The 16,493-nt window shown below is 46.9% G+C and overlaps 1 protein-coding gene across 3 annotated transcripts in view; it reads right to left on the bottom strand.

The window, feature by feature from the left end:
- The window catches only part of LOC144607513 (rho GTPase-activating protein 27-like), a 235,782-nt gene that overhangs the window by 160,700 nt on the left and 58,589 nt on the right, over positions 1 to 16,493 (bottom strand). For all 3 annotated transcript variants that reach the window (XM_078424405.1, XM_078424406.1, XM_078424408.1), the window contains exon 2: positions 13,482 to 14,528. In XM_078424405.1, coding sequence (XP_078280531.1) covers positions 13,482 to 14,471 — 990 coding nt within the window. In that variant the 5' untranslated portion in view covers positions 14,472 to 14,528. The remainder of the gene's footprint in view (positions 1 to 13,481; positions 14,529 to 16,493) is intronic.

Genomic DNA, 16,493 nt, shown 5'->3' with positions numbered 1-16,493 from the left:
TGTTGGCCAGTGTGAACAAATTGGGCTGAAAGGCCTGTATGTCTCTATGACTCAATGAATCAGTCTTTCACCACCTCTCTGCATTGTCTCCAGAACCTGACAACCAGAAACAGATGTTATCATCACTGTGCAGTCTGGCCAGGGCCTTGATCACAGCCCTAACCACAACCCTACCTCAAAACTGAACCACTGCCGGCTTTGCACACCTATGGTTGCTCTGTGTATTTTGGTTTTGCACTACTATGGCCTGGTTTACTTAGATTAATTAAATTTATTATATTTATTACTGTTGTTGCATCCAATGTGCCTGTAAATCGGTGCATCTGACATTTCTGTTCCAAGGATAAAGTTTGATAACCAAAAGATGAGTTGATTGCCATTGACTATCTAGCTGGTTATTAACATTGCCAAGTATTTCAGTTTCATCCTTTGTGACTTCATTACTGTTCACACAGGAACATGTTGTTCTGTGTTGGAAGGAACTGCAGAAGCCGGTTTAAACCGATGAAAAACACAAAATGCTGAAGTAACTCAGCAGGATAGGCAGCATGTCTGGGGAGAAGGATTGGGTGACGTCTTGCATCAAGGCCCTTCTTCAAACTCTCTGTCCTAGGCTTCCTCCATAGTCAGAGAGTGTGTTTAGTTTAGCGAACATGTTGTTTAGTTTTCCATCCTATGAATAGAATTTTCCCATTAAACATACACATTTTGTACAATTTACTCGGTAATTTCCCAACTGCTTTCCCTGATTGCCCCTCCTAGTTACCAGTTGCAGATGTAACAAATTAGTTCGGATTGATTTGTTTTTCAGAACAAAATCCACATTACAGAATATATTGAGGAATGTCAATGCCTGCGGACAGTGCACATTAGACTCCTTCGGAAATCAGTTTACTTGAAATGTAGGCTTAGAATTTGCTCAATGACCTCAACAGTGCACCAATGAACTCCAGCTCACTTTGGCAGTGAAAAGGCACGGCTCATTCTGAGGCACTGCTAGGGTTGCCAACTAGCCAGGACATCCCGTATTTTGGGCTAAATTGGTTTGTCCTGCCCTTGTCCCGTATTAGGCCCAGGAGGGTGCTGTAGGCCCGGCGCTGTAGGCCCAGATACTGTAAGTCCGGACAGTGTAGGTCCGGACAGTGTAGGCCCCGGGGTCTGCCTAATGGAGGTTGCCTAGCAACCCGCCTCCTGGCCCGGGCGGCCGCCATTGGTGGAGCGGGAGCACGTGGCCGCTGGCTGGGTGAGGTCACGTGGGGCGGTGACGTCACCTTGTCCCTTATTTGGGAGTGAGATAGTTGGCAACCCTAGGCACATCTGAGGCCAAATCTGGGTGAAGAGTGAGATGAGGTGTGGCTTAGGCATGTCAATGCTATTATGGAGGTAAGCACTGAGGGATAAACACAAAGTGCTGGAGTAACCCAGCAGGTTAGTCCGCATCTCTGAAGAAAGTCAATACCTGATTTTTCAGGTCAGGACCCTTTTTTTTGACTGAAGAGGGTCCTGACCCAAAACGTCGCCTATCCATTTTCTCCAGAGACACTGCCCGACCCACCGAGTTACTCCAGCATTTTGTGCCTATCTTCAGTATAAACCAGCATCACCAGTTCATTTTTTAATTACATTTAAGCAAAGAGGGATTCGAGGGTAAAAAAGACAAGAACCTCACATTAAAGTGATCCCAATCCACGATGCCCAAGGGAGCTATGAAGACCTAGCAGTTCTGAGAGAGTCCAATTATGGTTGCCCCAAGAATAACTTGAGTTAATTTTTCCCTTAATAATCCAAGTTCTACAAAGGGAATTACTTCATCCAAGGCACGTAATGCTGCAATCATGTCAAACATGCATGGATGAGTCATGAGTGGAATTTCAGGAGGTGCCGACGTGACCCAGAAAAATAATAAACTTGTTTCATTCCAGGAAAGAAGATAGATTTTCAGTGGCATACTGTGAAAAATGGTGTTGAACTTCTATACTGCAATGCCTTATTTAAACTTCTTGGACACAAAAAGGAACCACAAGCCTCAGATTCAACAGAAAACCCTTCTGTTCCATGTGGACAGGTGTTAAAAGACATTTGGACAGGTACATGAATAGGAAAGGTTGAGAGGGATATTGGCCAATCACAGGCAGGTGGGACTAGTGTAAATGGGGCATTTGGTTGGTATGGAGACGTTGGGCCTGGGGGACTGTTTATGCATTGCACGATGTTATGGCTCTCTAAAAGCTAGATGCAGGAAAAATGTTCCCAATGTTGGGCGAGTCCAGAACCAGGGGCCACAGTCTTAGAATAAAGGGGAGGCCATTTAAAACTGAGGTGAGAAGAAACTTTTTCACCCAGAGAGTTGTGAATTTGTGGAATTCTCTGCCACAGAGGACAGTGGAAGCCAAATCACTGGATGGATTTAAGAGAGAGTTAGATAGAGCTCTAGGGACTAGTGGAATCAAGGGATATGTGGAGAAGGCAGGCACGGGTTATTGATTGGGGACGATCAGCCATGATCACAATGAATGGCGGTGCTGGCTCAAAGGGCCGAATGGCCCCCTCCTGCACCTATTTTCTATGTTTCTATGTAAATGGGAGTGTCCACTGTTATAAACTTCACTCTGTACGAAGGGGAGAGGGTAGGGCTGAAGATGTCCTGGTTGGGTTGCTCCTGGGCCTGGCCTAGCTGGCTATCTGCGAGTCATGGCGCCAGGCGGAAGAGGGTTCTGCCCGAGCCAGATGCTTGCCCCTTTTCAGGGGTTACGTCCGCGCCCGGGTGGTGTTAGAGAGGGACATAGTTGTATAGCAGTTATTTAGTATATTTGTAAGGATTGTAACATAGTTGTTTGAAAATTTAGTGTCTAGATAATTTGGTGATTTTGTACTATGGTGGTAGGTGTGTTACCATGGTTTTATTTTGTGTTGTAATCGTAATTAAATAAATTAGTTTTGATACAATAAAAAAAATGTTATAAACTTAATATGTGAATAAGTTAAGAAAATGCTTCAATAAAGATATTTTTAACTTTAAACACCAGGTTACTACTGGAATTCCATGTGAGCAAATAAATAATTTACTTTTGGAACAACCCTGTTTTATTAAATAGTTACCTGAAAATAACTACATTTTGATGTAGACAGAAGGATCTGCTGATGCTGGTTTAGATCACTGTGCTCACAGCAGGGAACACTGTCCCCTGGTGGCGGCCATCTGTCAGGGCATTCATTTTATTTTACAATAGCAGAATGATAAATCGATAAAAGATAAAATACAGTATCACTACTTAAAGTCACTTTGAACCAAATGCCATTTAGAAACAGACAGGCTTTCCAACCTGAAACAATAAGTCACAGCTGCCACCCAATACTCGAGTGTTTCCAGAATTCTGCCGCTGCCGCCGACCCTCATTTCCTGCCCGGCCATCCGCTGACCAGGTCGACCGCCGCTTACCCGGGCTCCAGTTCCCCACGGGCCTCCCCCAGCGACCGTGTTGATCGTCGCCGCTCCACCGCCCAGCAGCGGGCTGCAGCCGTCGCTGTACATGGCTCACAGGCTCAGCGCCACTGCCCAGGAGCGGAACGCAGCCGTGCCCGGCTCACAGGCTCAGCGCCACTGCCCAGGAGCGGAACGCAGCCGTGCCCGGCTCACAGGCTCAGCGCCACTGCCCAGGAGCGGAACGCAGCCGTGCCCGGCTCTCCGACTCAGTGCCACTGCCCAGGAGCGGAACGCAGCCATGCCCGGCTCTCCGACTCAGCGCCACTGCCCAGCAGGTGAACGCAGTCGTGCCCGGCTCTCCGACTCAGCGCCACTGCCCAGCAGCGGGCCACAGTCGTGCCCGGCTCACAGACTCAGCGCTGGGCCCACAGTCCCCACGAGGCAGAGTCGCACAGCGCGTGGTCTGACTCCGCTGGGTCCTACTGCCCACCCCCTCCTACAAGGAACCTCAGCAGGGGTTCCACTGGGTCTCCCCCTTCCCCCTCTACCCAGGCGGCCCGACTCCCCACCCACACATTGGTCCTCATACCCCCCACTACTCAGTTAACCTACCACCCCCCCACCATACATCACCTCCAAATCCACCTCCCCCCTGCCTTCATCCGACCCCAACCCCCACCATTGCCGGGTGTTCACCATCCCCCCTGACCTCCCCCTTTCAGATACTGAACGGTCTGTCCTCAGCAGAGGCCTTACCTTTGTTCCCCTCCGCCCCCACATCAACGAGTTCCGGCATGACGTGGAGCTCTTCTTCCGCCGCCTCTGCCTCCGAGCATTTTTCCATGGGAAGGAGCCCTCACCCCCCACTGATGACCCCTTCTCCCGTCTCCAATGGACCCCCTCCTCTTGGACCCCCCGGGTTGGCCAACTACCCTCACTAGAACCTTTCATCACGGGACCCACTCACAAGTTAGGCCATACTCTCGACCTAGTGTTATCGTCCGGATTCCCAATCTACAACATTGAAACTACTGAAGCCTGTCTATCGGACCACAGCGCTATCATTTTTGACGCAACTCTGCCTTTATCTCCCGCAAAATCTCATCTCCCTGTTCGTTACTCCCGCGACATAAACTCATTGACTGCCAGTAAGTTCTCCGAGGCTCTCACAGCTGCCCCCAACATCTGCACTATTGAGGCTTCTCCCCCCATCTCAGCACTGAGGATCTCACCTCTTTATTTAATATCACTTGCTCTTCCATCCTGGATTCTATCGCTCCCCTTAAAATGAAAAAGCCTAAGCCCAAAGGTCGGCCTTGGCTCAATGACTCCACCAAAGCCCTAAGAAGGGAGTGCAGAAAATCAGAACGTAGGTGGAAATGTGACAAGCTTCAAATTTCCTTCGAAATTCTGAGAAACAATCTTCTCAAATACCAGGAAGCAATAAAGTCTGCTAGAGCACAATACTTCTCCGACCTTATCTCCAAAAACTCTCATAACTCCAAGGTCCTATTTAGCACAATTACCTCTGTCATATGTCCCGCCCCCAGTACCAGCTTAGTTGGGTCCCCTGCTAAGTGCGAAGAATTCGCTAAATTTTTCACCAGCAAAGTTGAGAACATTAGAATGAACATTTCCCCTCCCACCCCTGACCTAGCTGTCTCACTAGTCTGTTCATCTAAATTGGACTGTTTCCAACCCGTCACTCTATCCTCCCTTGCAAAGCTTGTCTCCGCTATGAAACCTGCAACCTGCCCCCTTGATCCTGCCCCCACTGCCCTTCTGAAGGATGTCATTGCAATAGCCGGTCCCAGCATCCTCTCTATTATCAACAGTTCTCTGGCCACTGGCACTGTTCCAACCTGTTTCAAACACGCGGTGGTCCAGCCCCTACTGAAAAAACCTAACCTAGACCCCACCTTGCCTAGCAACTACAGACCCATTTCCAAACTGCCATTCCTGTCAAAAGTCCTTGAAAAGGCAATTCTAAACCAATTAGTGCCCGACCTACACCAAAACACCATCCTGGAAAGTTTCCAGTCAGGTTTCAGAGCCCACCACAGCACAGAGTCTGCCTTGTTGAAGGTACACAACGACCTGCTTCTCGCCATCGACACCGGCGACTGTGCAATCCTGCTCCTTCTCGACCTCAGCGCAGAGTTCGATACAGTGGACCACACCATCCTTATTGACCGTCTCCGGTACGCGGTTGGCATTGATGGCACTGCCCTGAGCTGGTTCGTTTCCTACCTCAAAGATAGGAGTTTCACCATCAACATAGGCAGTTATTCCTCTGCTCCAGCTAGCCACAAGGCTCCATCCTAGGCCCCATTCTCTTCTCTCTATACATGCTCCCCCTTGGCCAAATCATTCAAAGGCACGGCATTTCTTTCCACTGCTATGCCGATGACACTCAGCTTTACCTCCCCCTGAAACCCAACAACCAGTCAAATTTAAACAGCCTCTTACACTGCCTTGACGACATAAAATGTTGGATGGCACAGAACTTCCTCCAATTAAACGAGAGCAAGTCTGAGGTCATCCTATTCGCCCCCCCCCCCCCCCCCCCCCCGACTCCATCAAATCGATAACAGGCAGTCTTGGAAGCCTATCCTGCCTAGTCAAACCGCATGTCAAAAACCTCGGCGTGATATTTGACTCTGCATGAAAATTTGACAAGCAAGTCAACGCTGTGGTAAAAGCCAGCTTCTTCCAACTTCGTACCATAGCTAAAATCAAACCTTTCCTCCAATTCGACGACACTGAAAAAATCATCCACGCTTTCATTTCCTCCCGCCTAGACTACTGCAACTCCCTATACACTGGGATCAGCCAATCTTCCTTGTCCCGCCTGCAACTGGTCCAAAACGCCGCAGCGAGACTCCTGACGGGTACCCGTAAAAGGGACCACATCACGCCGATTCTGGCCTCTCTCCACTGGCTCCCTGTACGGTACATAATCAACTTCAAGCTCCTCCTATTCACATATAAAGCACTAAATGGACATTTCCCCCCCCTACATCAAAAAATTTCTAACCCACCTCTCTTACTCCAGGTCCCTCAGGTCGGCCGACTTGGGGCTACTCACTATCCCACGGCCTAGGCTTAAGCTCAGGGGTGACCGTGCTTTTGCAGTTGCAGCTCCTAGACTGTGGAACAGCATCCCTCTCCCCATCAGAACTGCCCCCTCCATCGACTCCTTTAAGTCCAGGCTCAAAACCTATTTCTACTCCCTAGCGTTTGAGGCTCATTGAGGAGGCGCTTTGAACTGTTTTATATGTGCTGTTATGTTTGCGTGTTTCATTTTTTCCTTAGTACCTAATCAGATGTACAGCACTTTGGTCAACGTAGGTTGTTTTTAAATGTGCTATACAAATAAAATTGACTTGACTTGACTTTCATCTCCAACTGCCGTCGTGACATTAACTGCCTTAAATGTTCCACTCCCCTGACCAACTCTAACCTCTCCCCTCCTGAACGTGCAGCCCTCCACTCACTCTGCAACAACCCTGACTTAGTCATCAAACCCGCTGACAAGGGAGGTGCTGTGGTAGTCTGGCGTGCTGACCTCTACCGAGCGAGGCCAGACGACAACTCTCAGACACCTCCTCCTACTTATCCTTGGACCATGACCCCACCATCGAGCGCCAGACCTTAATCACCAACACTATCACTGATCTCACCAATTCCAGCGCTCTGCCCTCTATTGCCTCCAACCTTATCGTTCCCCAGCCCCGCGACTTTACTTTCTCCCTAAAATCGACAAACAGAACTGTCCTGGCAGACCCATTGTTTCTACCTGAATTAATTCGGTGGGACATGAACGTAAAGTCCAAAAAGTTCAAAGACGTACAGGTATGTAGGTTAATTGGCTAGGTAAATGTAAAAAAATTGTCCCTAGTGGGTGTAGGACTAGTGTTGGTGTGCGGGGATCACTGGGCGGCGCGGACCCGGTGGGCCGAAGGGCCTGTTTCTGCACTGTATCTCTAAATCTAAAAAATCTAAATCTAAAAAAATCTACCTCGACTCCATCCTATCCCCCCTGGTCAAAACCCTCCCTACCTATGCCCAAGTCACCTCACATGCTCTCCATCTCCTCAATAATGTCCGGTTTCCAGGCTCCCACTCCCTCATCTTTACCATGGATGTCCAGTCACTCTACACTTCCATCCCCCACAAGGATGGTCTTGAAGCCCTCCGTTTCTTCCTTGACCGTAGAACCAACCAATCTCCATCTACTAACACTCTCCTCCGCCTAGCAGAGCTGGTTCTTACCCTTAACAACTTCTCCTTTGACTCCTCCCACTTCCTCCAAACCCGAGGCATAGCTATGGGCACTTACATGGGCCTAGCTACACCTGCCTCTTTGTCGGGTACGTCGAACAATCCCTGTTCCAGACGTACACTGGCCCCATCTCCAAACTCTACCTCGCTACATTGAGACTGCATTGGTGCTACCTCTTGTACCCATGCAGAACTCACTGACTTCATACATTTCACCACTAATTTCCATCCTGCTCTTAAATATACTTGGACCATCTCCGCCATCTCCCTCCCGTTTCTGGATCTCATTATCTCCATCACAGGAGACAGACTTGTGACCGACATCTACTACAAACCCACTGACTGCCACAGCTATCTGGACTACACTTTTTCTCACCATGTCTCCTGCAAAAACTCTATCCCCTATTCCCAATTCCTCCGTCTACGCCGCATCTGCGCCCAGGATGAAGTGTTTCACACTAAGGCATCAGAGATGTCCTCATTCTTTAGGAAACGGGGCTTCCCCTCCTCTATTACAGATGAGGCTCTCACTAGGGCCTCCTCTATATCCCACAGCTCTGCTCTTGCCCCCCCTCCCCCCATTCGTAACAAGGACAGAGTCCCCCTTGTCCTCACCTTCCACCCATCAGCCAACGTATCCAACAAATTATCATCCAACATTTCCGTCACCTCCAACGGGATCCCCCCACTGGCCACATCTTCCCATCTCCTCACCTTTCTGCTTTCCGCAGAGACTGTTCCTTCCGTAACTCCCTGGTCCACTCGTCCCTTCCTACCCAAACTACCCCCTCCCCAGGCACTTTCCCCTGCAACTGCAGGAGGTGCAACACCTGTCCCTTTACCTCCCCCCTCGACTCCATCCAAGGACCCTAACACTCTTTCCAGGTGAGGCAGAGGTTCACCTGTACCTCCTCCAACCTCATCTATTGTATCCACTGTTCCAGATGTCAACTTCTCTACATTGGCGAGACCAAACACTGGCTCGGCGATCGTTTCGCTCAACACCTTCGCTCAGTCCGCCTTAACCAACCTGATCTCCCGGTGGCTGAGCACTTCAATTCCCATTCCCATTCCCAGTCTGACCTTTCTGTCATGGGCCTCCTCCAATGTCATAATGAGGCCCACCGCAAATTGGAGGAACAGCACCTCATATTTCGCCTGGGCAGCTTGCAGCCCAGCGGTATGAACATTGATTTCTCTAACTTTAGATAGTTCCTCTGTCCCTCTCCTCCCCTTCCCCTTCCCAGTTCTCCCACTGTTTTCCTGTCTCCACCTATATCCTTTCTTTGTCGTCGTCCCCTGTCATCAGTCTGAAGAAGGGTCTCGACCCGAAACGTCTCTCCTGAGATGCTGCCTGACCCGCTGAGTTACTCCAGCATTTTTATGTGATACCTTCGATTTTTACCAGCAACTGCAGCTATTTTCCTCCAGAATTCTGTGTTACATTTTATATAGAACATAGGACTTTGTTGTAATGGAGTGAAAAATAACTTTGGCATAGATTTATCTAATACATCAGAACATGAAAACCTGAAACAAGAGGATTGTGTTTCAGTTTCCTCGCACTTGCTGCATCAGAACAAAGTTATTACCCCATTGTCACTTTCCTGTTATAATCCTATATACCTCAATTCCCTTAACATCAAAACGACTATTAATCTTTGTCACAAATTAACTTATTGCTTTTGGATGGAGAACTCCAGAGATTCACTGTGTGGGGGTGAAGAAAATTCTTCTTAATTTAATCCTGAATGCCTGACCCCTTATTCTGAGCTCCTTCCTCCTAGGTTCATCAACACAGATTAGTGTGCAAAATTAGAGCACATGGTATTGAGGGTAGGGTATTGACATGGATAGAGAACTGGTTGGCAGACAGGAAGCAAAGGAATTAATGGGTCCTTTTTAGAATGGCAGGCAGTGACTAGTGGGGTGCCGCAAGGTTCAGCGCTGAGACCCCAGTTATTTACAATATATATTATCGATCTAGACGAAGGAATTAAATGTGACATATCCAAGTTTGCGGATGACACAAAGCTGGGTGCCTATGTGAGCTACAATGAGGAAGCCATGAGGCTGCAGGATGACTTAAATAGGTTGGATGAGTGGGCAGATGCATGGCAAATGCAGTATAATGTGGATAAATGTGAGGTTATCCACTTTAGTGGCAATAACAGGAAGGCAGATTATTATCTCAATGGTGACAGATTAGGGAAAGGGGAGGTGCAACGAGACCTGGGTGTCCGTGTACACCAGTCATTGTACACCATTCGGCCCTTTTTGGATTGGACAGGCTAGATGCAGGAAAAAATGTTCCCAATGTTGGGGGAGTCCAGAACCAGGGGTCACAGTTTAAGAATAAGGGACAGGCCATTTAGGACTGAGATGAGGAAAAAAAAAATCACCCAGAGAGTTGTGAATCTGTGGAATTCTCTGCCACCGAAGGCAGTGGAGGCCAATTCACTGGATGGTTTCAAGAGAGAGTTAGATTTAGCTCTTAGGGCTAAAGGAATCAAGGATTATAGGGAAAAATCAGAAACAGGGTACTGATTTTAGATGATCAGCCATGATCATATTGAATGGCGGTGCTGGCTCAAAGGGCCGAATGGCGTATCCTCACCTATTTTTCTATGTTTCTATGTTTCTAACTATCATCCTTTTTAGTTTAGTTTATTGTCACGTGTACCACGGTACAGTGAACAGCTTTTGTTGCATGCTAACCAGTCAGTGGAAAGCCATTTACAGATACATGATCAAGGGAATAACTTTAGTCCAAGATAAAGTATGATTAAAAATAGTCTGATGGTCTTCAATAAGGTAGATAGCAACTCAGAACTGCTCTCTAGTTGTTGATTAGATGGTTCAGTTGCCTGATATTCGCTGGGTAGAAAGTGTTCCTGAATCTGGAGGTGTGTTTTTTCACCTCTTGCCTGATGAGAGAGGGGAGAAGAGGGAGTGTCCGGGGTGAGACTCATCTGTGATTATGCTGGTGGCCTTGCCGAGGCAGCGTGAAGGTTTGCGTGATAGTCTTGGCTGTGTCCTCAATTCTCTGCATCAACACTTTCAAGCTCTGGGAGAATGTTGTATGTTTTAGGACACACTGTGCCAGAGACAGGAAACAGAGGTCAGTTCCTCCAACATCAGCACCAATCTCCTGCACTAACTCAAAGTTTTACTTGCTGTCCAACGATATATCGACTTCTGTCTGAGCCTCCAGAACATGTTGTCTTTGCCATAAAACATTTGCATCCACTTGAGATTGCAGTCCATTTTTAAAACCTCTAGATTAAGAATGGACAGACTTGGATTGTTTTCGTTAGAATACTGGAGGTTGTGGGTGACATGATAGAAACATAGAAACATAGAAACATAGAATATCACAATCATAATCATAATCGTAATTTATTAGCCAAGTATGTTCCGCAACATACGTGAAATCTGGTTTGCCATACAGTCATAACAAAAAACGCAACAAGACAAACAACTACATAAAAAATCGATGTAAATAGGTGTAGGTGTAGGCCATTCGGCCCTTCATGCCAGCACCGCCATTCAATATGATCAGTTGTCTGATCATCCAGAATTAGTACCCCGTTCCTGCTTTCTCCCCATATCCCTTGATTCCTTTAGCCCCAAGAGCTGTATCCAACTCTCTCTTGAATACATCCAGTGAATTGGTCTCCACTGCCTTCTGTGGCAGAGAATTCCATAGATTCACAACTCTCTCGGTGAATTTTTTTCCCCTCATAGACAATAGACAATAGGTGCAGGAGGAGGCCATTCGGCCCTTCGAACCATTCAATGTGATCATGGCTGATCATTTTCAATCAGTACCCTGTTCCTGCCTTCTCCCCATACCCCCTGACTCCGCTATCCTCCTCTCAGTCCTAAATGTCCTACCCCTTATTCTTAAACTGTGACCCCTGGTTCTGGACTCCCCCAACATCAGGAATATTTTTCCTGCATCTATACCTCGATACCTTAAAGAATATACAATTATGAGAGGCACAGATAAGGTAGAGTCAGAAGCTTTTTTGCAAGATGGTCATATCAAATACTAGAGGGCATAGATTTGAGATGAGATAGGCAAGGTTTATAGAAGATGTACGGGCCAAGTTTTTTTTTAAATACAGGGGGATGCCTGTAACATGCTGCCGGGGGTGGCAATGGAGACAGATACCATGGTCACATTTAAGAGGCTTTTGGAAAGACACATGGATATGCAAGGAATGGAGGGATATGGTTCATGTGCAGGTAGATGGATGTGCAGGTAGTGGATTGACATCATGTTCAGCACAGACATTGTGGGCTTGTGCTGTACTGTTCTATGTTCCATGTTATTAAATGATTTACATATGCCTATCTTTCTGTTAAAGATGTATTGACTATTTATGGAGCTAGCTTAACATGGTCCCTCCACCCTTGTCCACACAACCAGCTTCTCTTCCTCACATTAGTCTAGTTCCTGCCAGCTCACCTCAGCCCATTCCTGACTGTGACCAACAGTTGGGACTGACGGATGTTGAGCTATAAAATAGTCCAGTTGAATTAAATGAACGTTACACATTTTTAGATTATTACAAATAATTTTACATTCTACACATTACTACACATGACTTTGTCGAGTGCTGTGGACTGAATCACCTGCAGCTCAACACTGACAAGATTAAGCAGTTAGTGATGGACTTTAGGAGGAGAGGAACACCCCTGTCCCCTGTCTCCATTAATGGTGTGGATGTGCAGTTTACCAGGGAGTACAAATACCTGGGAGTGTACCTGGACAGTAAACTGGACTGGTCCAGGAACGCTGAGGCCCTGTACAAGAAGGGACAGAGCCGGCTGTACTTTTTGAGAAGGCTCCGCTCCTTCAACATCTGCAGTAAGATGTTGCAGATGTTCTACCAATCGGTGGTAGCCAGTGCCATCTTCTTCACTGCCATGTGCTGGGGCAGCAGGGAGAAGGCTGTGGACGCCAATAAGATCAACAAACTCATCAGGAAGGGTGGCTCCATCCTGGGGGTGGAGTTGGATTAATGGGAGGTGGTCTTGGAGGGGAGGATGCTCCTCAAATGGTGGAGCATCCTGGACAATACAGCTCACCCCCTCCATGACACACTGGTCAGCCTGAGGAGCACCTTCAGCAACAGACCGGTTCCACCAAGATGCAGCACAGAACGCCACAGGAGATCTTTCTTCCCTGTGGCTATCAAACTGTTCAACTCCTCCCCCTTCTGTCGTGGCGTTGACTGACACCCACCTCCCCAATCCTTTCCACTCGTCACTTTAATTTCATGTTTCATGTATTTTGTGTTTTTGTGACTGTTGGCAGATCAATTTCCCTCCTGGGGTAAATAAAGTTCTATTGTATCGTATTGTATTGTATTGTATTGTATTGTATTGTATCGTATCGTAATTAATGCTGTTTGAAACTGAGCAGTAATCTATCGTAATATTTCCAAGGGAGATAGAACTGACAGTGAGAGCAAAGAAACAGGGAAAGTTACATCCAATTAACAATAGATGCAATAAAAACACAGGAATGGCAGCAAAAAAGTATGAAGAAGGGCCTCAACCCAAAAGTCACCCATTCCTTCTATTCAAAGATGCTGCCTGCCTCGCTGAGTTACTCCAGCATTTAGTGTCTACCTCCAGTTACATAAATACACAGAGAAGAAAAATGGTCTACAATTTAAAGACTGGTCTCTTCAAAAACCTGACCCAATCACATATGGATTTCCAACCATCAAACATCAATATCATTCTTGCATGAACTTACCTTTGATATATCATGACACAGTTCCTTTCGTGATTTAGCCTTTGTCTTTGGTAGGTCTGGAATTGATTCATAAACATTGTCATCATCTGAAGGTCGTGCTCGAGGAAGGGACGAGTTCTTTGTTTCCACCACCTTTGCATGTCCCAATATCTCACCGGCGATTTCTACAGCCGAATGCCGTTTATAATTGACTCCATGGCTAAAGCTGGCACATCGAACAGAACTGACTTTTTCTGAAGACCCAATATCTTTTACCTTATTGAGTCCAAGGTTAAAACCAAGGTCTCCTGGATGAACTGCTAGCTGTGCAGGATGGGCCATTCTTAGGCTAAGTCTATGTGTATAATTCTCTTGCTGTTTGGAGCGGATCCTGACAGTGGAACTTTGCCTTGGTGCACCAGGAGAGGTCAACCTTTTAGGATTGTATTTTTTATTCTTCTCAAAGGCTCTGGTCACTTCACTGTAACATGGTGTCAATTCTGGTGGCACTTCAGAGCATTGTGAAGAATTTAAGTCAAGGAGTGTAGGAGAGTTGTCATTGACTTGTAGACACAATGAAGAATCCTTGGGTTCAGTTGGACTGATGTTAGACTGGTTTTCTTCCTTCACAATTGGATGTGAATTGTTATATCTGAGCCCTTGTTTCTCTTGGTAAAGTAGCTGATCTTTCTCAACATCCCAATGTTTTTTAAAGATACTTTGAGTCCTGCTCACCTCTGAAATATTTTGGTTGTGATTATCGTCCGGTGTCACCAGGGTCGGAATGACAGGGGACACAGCCCTTTCCAAAGCCAATTCCCTCACATAGTGTGCTGGCAAGTAGAATGGTTTGGATTGGTTGTCCTTCTTAACGTGCCACCAGTGGTCATTGGTTCTTGAAAGGAGAATGTATATCTCATTTTGTTTAATAGAGACGAGTCTCCCGTCCCGTGCCGTATATTGATAGTTATATTCAACCTGAACAAGAACTTGTCCTCTGGCTGTAGACATCTCCAAACCAAACGCAATGCTTTCACCAGGATTCCTTTGAAGAAGTGCAAATCATTGCTGTAAAAAAAGCAGAAACATCAGTCAGTCCCTCATTCCAGAGGACACAGGTCTTTGCGAAAAATTTTGTTACTGGAGACAGTCCCGTGAATGTGTTCATTTCCAGCAACTCAGCAATGGCAATCCTATTTCATACATGTGCTGATAGAGGGCATGATATCAGCAAGTTATTCAATCCTGGATGATATTATAGAGTCGTAGTGTAAGAAAATAACGTCAGATGCTGGTACAAATCGAAGGTGTTTATTCACAAAATGCTGGAGTAACTCAGCAGGTCAGGCAGCATCTCAGGAGAGAAGGAATGGGTGACGTTTCGGGTCGAGACCCTTCTTCAGACTGATAGAGTCATAGAGTCAGAGTGATACAGTTTGGAAACAGGCCCTTCGGCCCAACTTGCCCACACTGGCCAATATGTCCCAGCTGCACTCATCCCACCTGCCTGCGCTTGGTCCATATCCCTCCAAACCTGTCCTATCCATGTACCTGTCTAACTGTTTCTTAAACATTGGGTTAGTCCCAGCCTCAACTTCCTCCCCAGGCAGCTTGTTCCATACACCCACCACCCTTTGTGTGAGAAAGTTACCCCTCAGATTCCTATTAAATCTTTTCCCCTTCACCTTGAACCTACAGTATGTCCTCTGGTCCTTGTTTCCCCTACTCTGGGCAAGAGATTCTGTGCATCGAGTTATGTTTTTTTTGGTTGAATTCAATCCTTACCTCACCTATAATTATACTCAATCATAAATATACCCAGACACCAGGTAGGGCTCATTTCCAGAATGAGCCAAAGAACTGGGCAAGAATACTGGATGCATTTTATCCCTTCAGGTTGTGCTGAACTATACTGCTAGTCCCATTGACATGAAACTCACCACAGACTGGAAATCAAACTCAGGATCCTTCTGTGTAGGAAGAAACTGCAGATGCTGGTAGACACAAAATGCTGGAGTAACTCAGCAGGTCAGGCCGCATCTCTGGAGAGAAGGAATGGGTGACGTTTGGGTTGAGACCCTTCTTCAGACTGAGAGTTTGGGGAGAGGGAAACTAGAGATATGGAACGGTAAAAAGAGCATGTAAGATGCGAAAATAACTGCTGGTCCTGCCTGGGGAGAGGGGGAGTGAGAGCAGAACTACCCAGACACAAACGAGATGCAGCTGAAGGAGCCATCTATGACAGAAGGGGGAAACTCCATTTCCTAAAGAAGCAGGATGGCTCGGATGTCCTGGAATGGAAAGCCTCATCTTGGGACCAGATGTGACGGAGACGGAGGGATTGATAATCGGGGATGTCCTCACTGCAAGAAGCAGGGTGGAAGTGTAGTCCAAATAACAGTGAGAGTCTATAGGTTTGTTGTAGACATCAGTCGATAGTCTATCCCCTGTGATGGAACGACAGAGATCAAGAAAGGGGAGAGAGGTGGAAAATGGTGGCGAGGTTAATGAAACCAGTGGGTTCTGCATGGGTGTAGGTGGCAGTCTTGATGTAGCAGAGAAAGAGTTGGAGGATGATACCAGAATACAAAGACTGCTCGACTTAACCGACAAAAAGGCAGGCATTACTGGGGCCCATGGTTACATCTTTAACTTGGAGAATGTGAGAGGAGTCAAGGGACAAGTGGATGAGAAGGATATGATAGTGGCATTTAAGAGACTTTTGAATAGGCACATGGATATGCAGGGAATGGAGGGAAATGGATTTTGTTCAGGCAAATAAGAGTTGGTCTTGGCATGATGTTTGGCAGGGACGTAATGCGTCGAATGGCCTGTTCCTGTGCTGTACTGATCAATGCTTTATGTTCTATGAAAGGAAAGTAAGGGAATTGGGAACAACAGAAGAGTGAGAAGTATGTGAGGGAAGTGCAGGCGAGTGGGTAGGGGATGGGAATGAAACTGGGTGATAGGGTGTGTATAAGAAAATAACTGCAGATGCTGGTACAAATCGATTTATTCACAAAATGCTGGAGT

This window comes from Rhinoraja longicauda, chromosome 29 (genome assembly GCF_053455715.1).
Source record: "Rhinoraja longicauda isolate Sanriku21f chromosome 29, sRhiLon1.1, whole genome shotgun sequence".
In the NCBI taxonomy this organism is placed as follows: Eukaryota; Metazoa; Chordata; class Chondrichthyes; order Rajiformes; family Arhynchobatidae; genus Rhinoraja; species Rhinoraja longicauda.
This window is presented reverse-complemented; position numbering and strand designations above follow the sequence as displayed.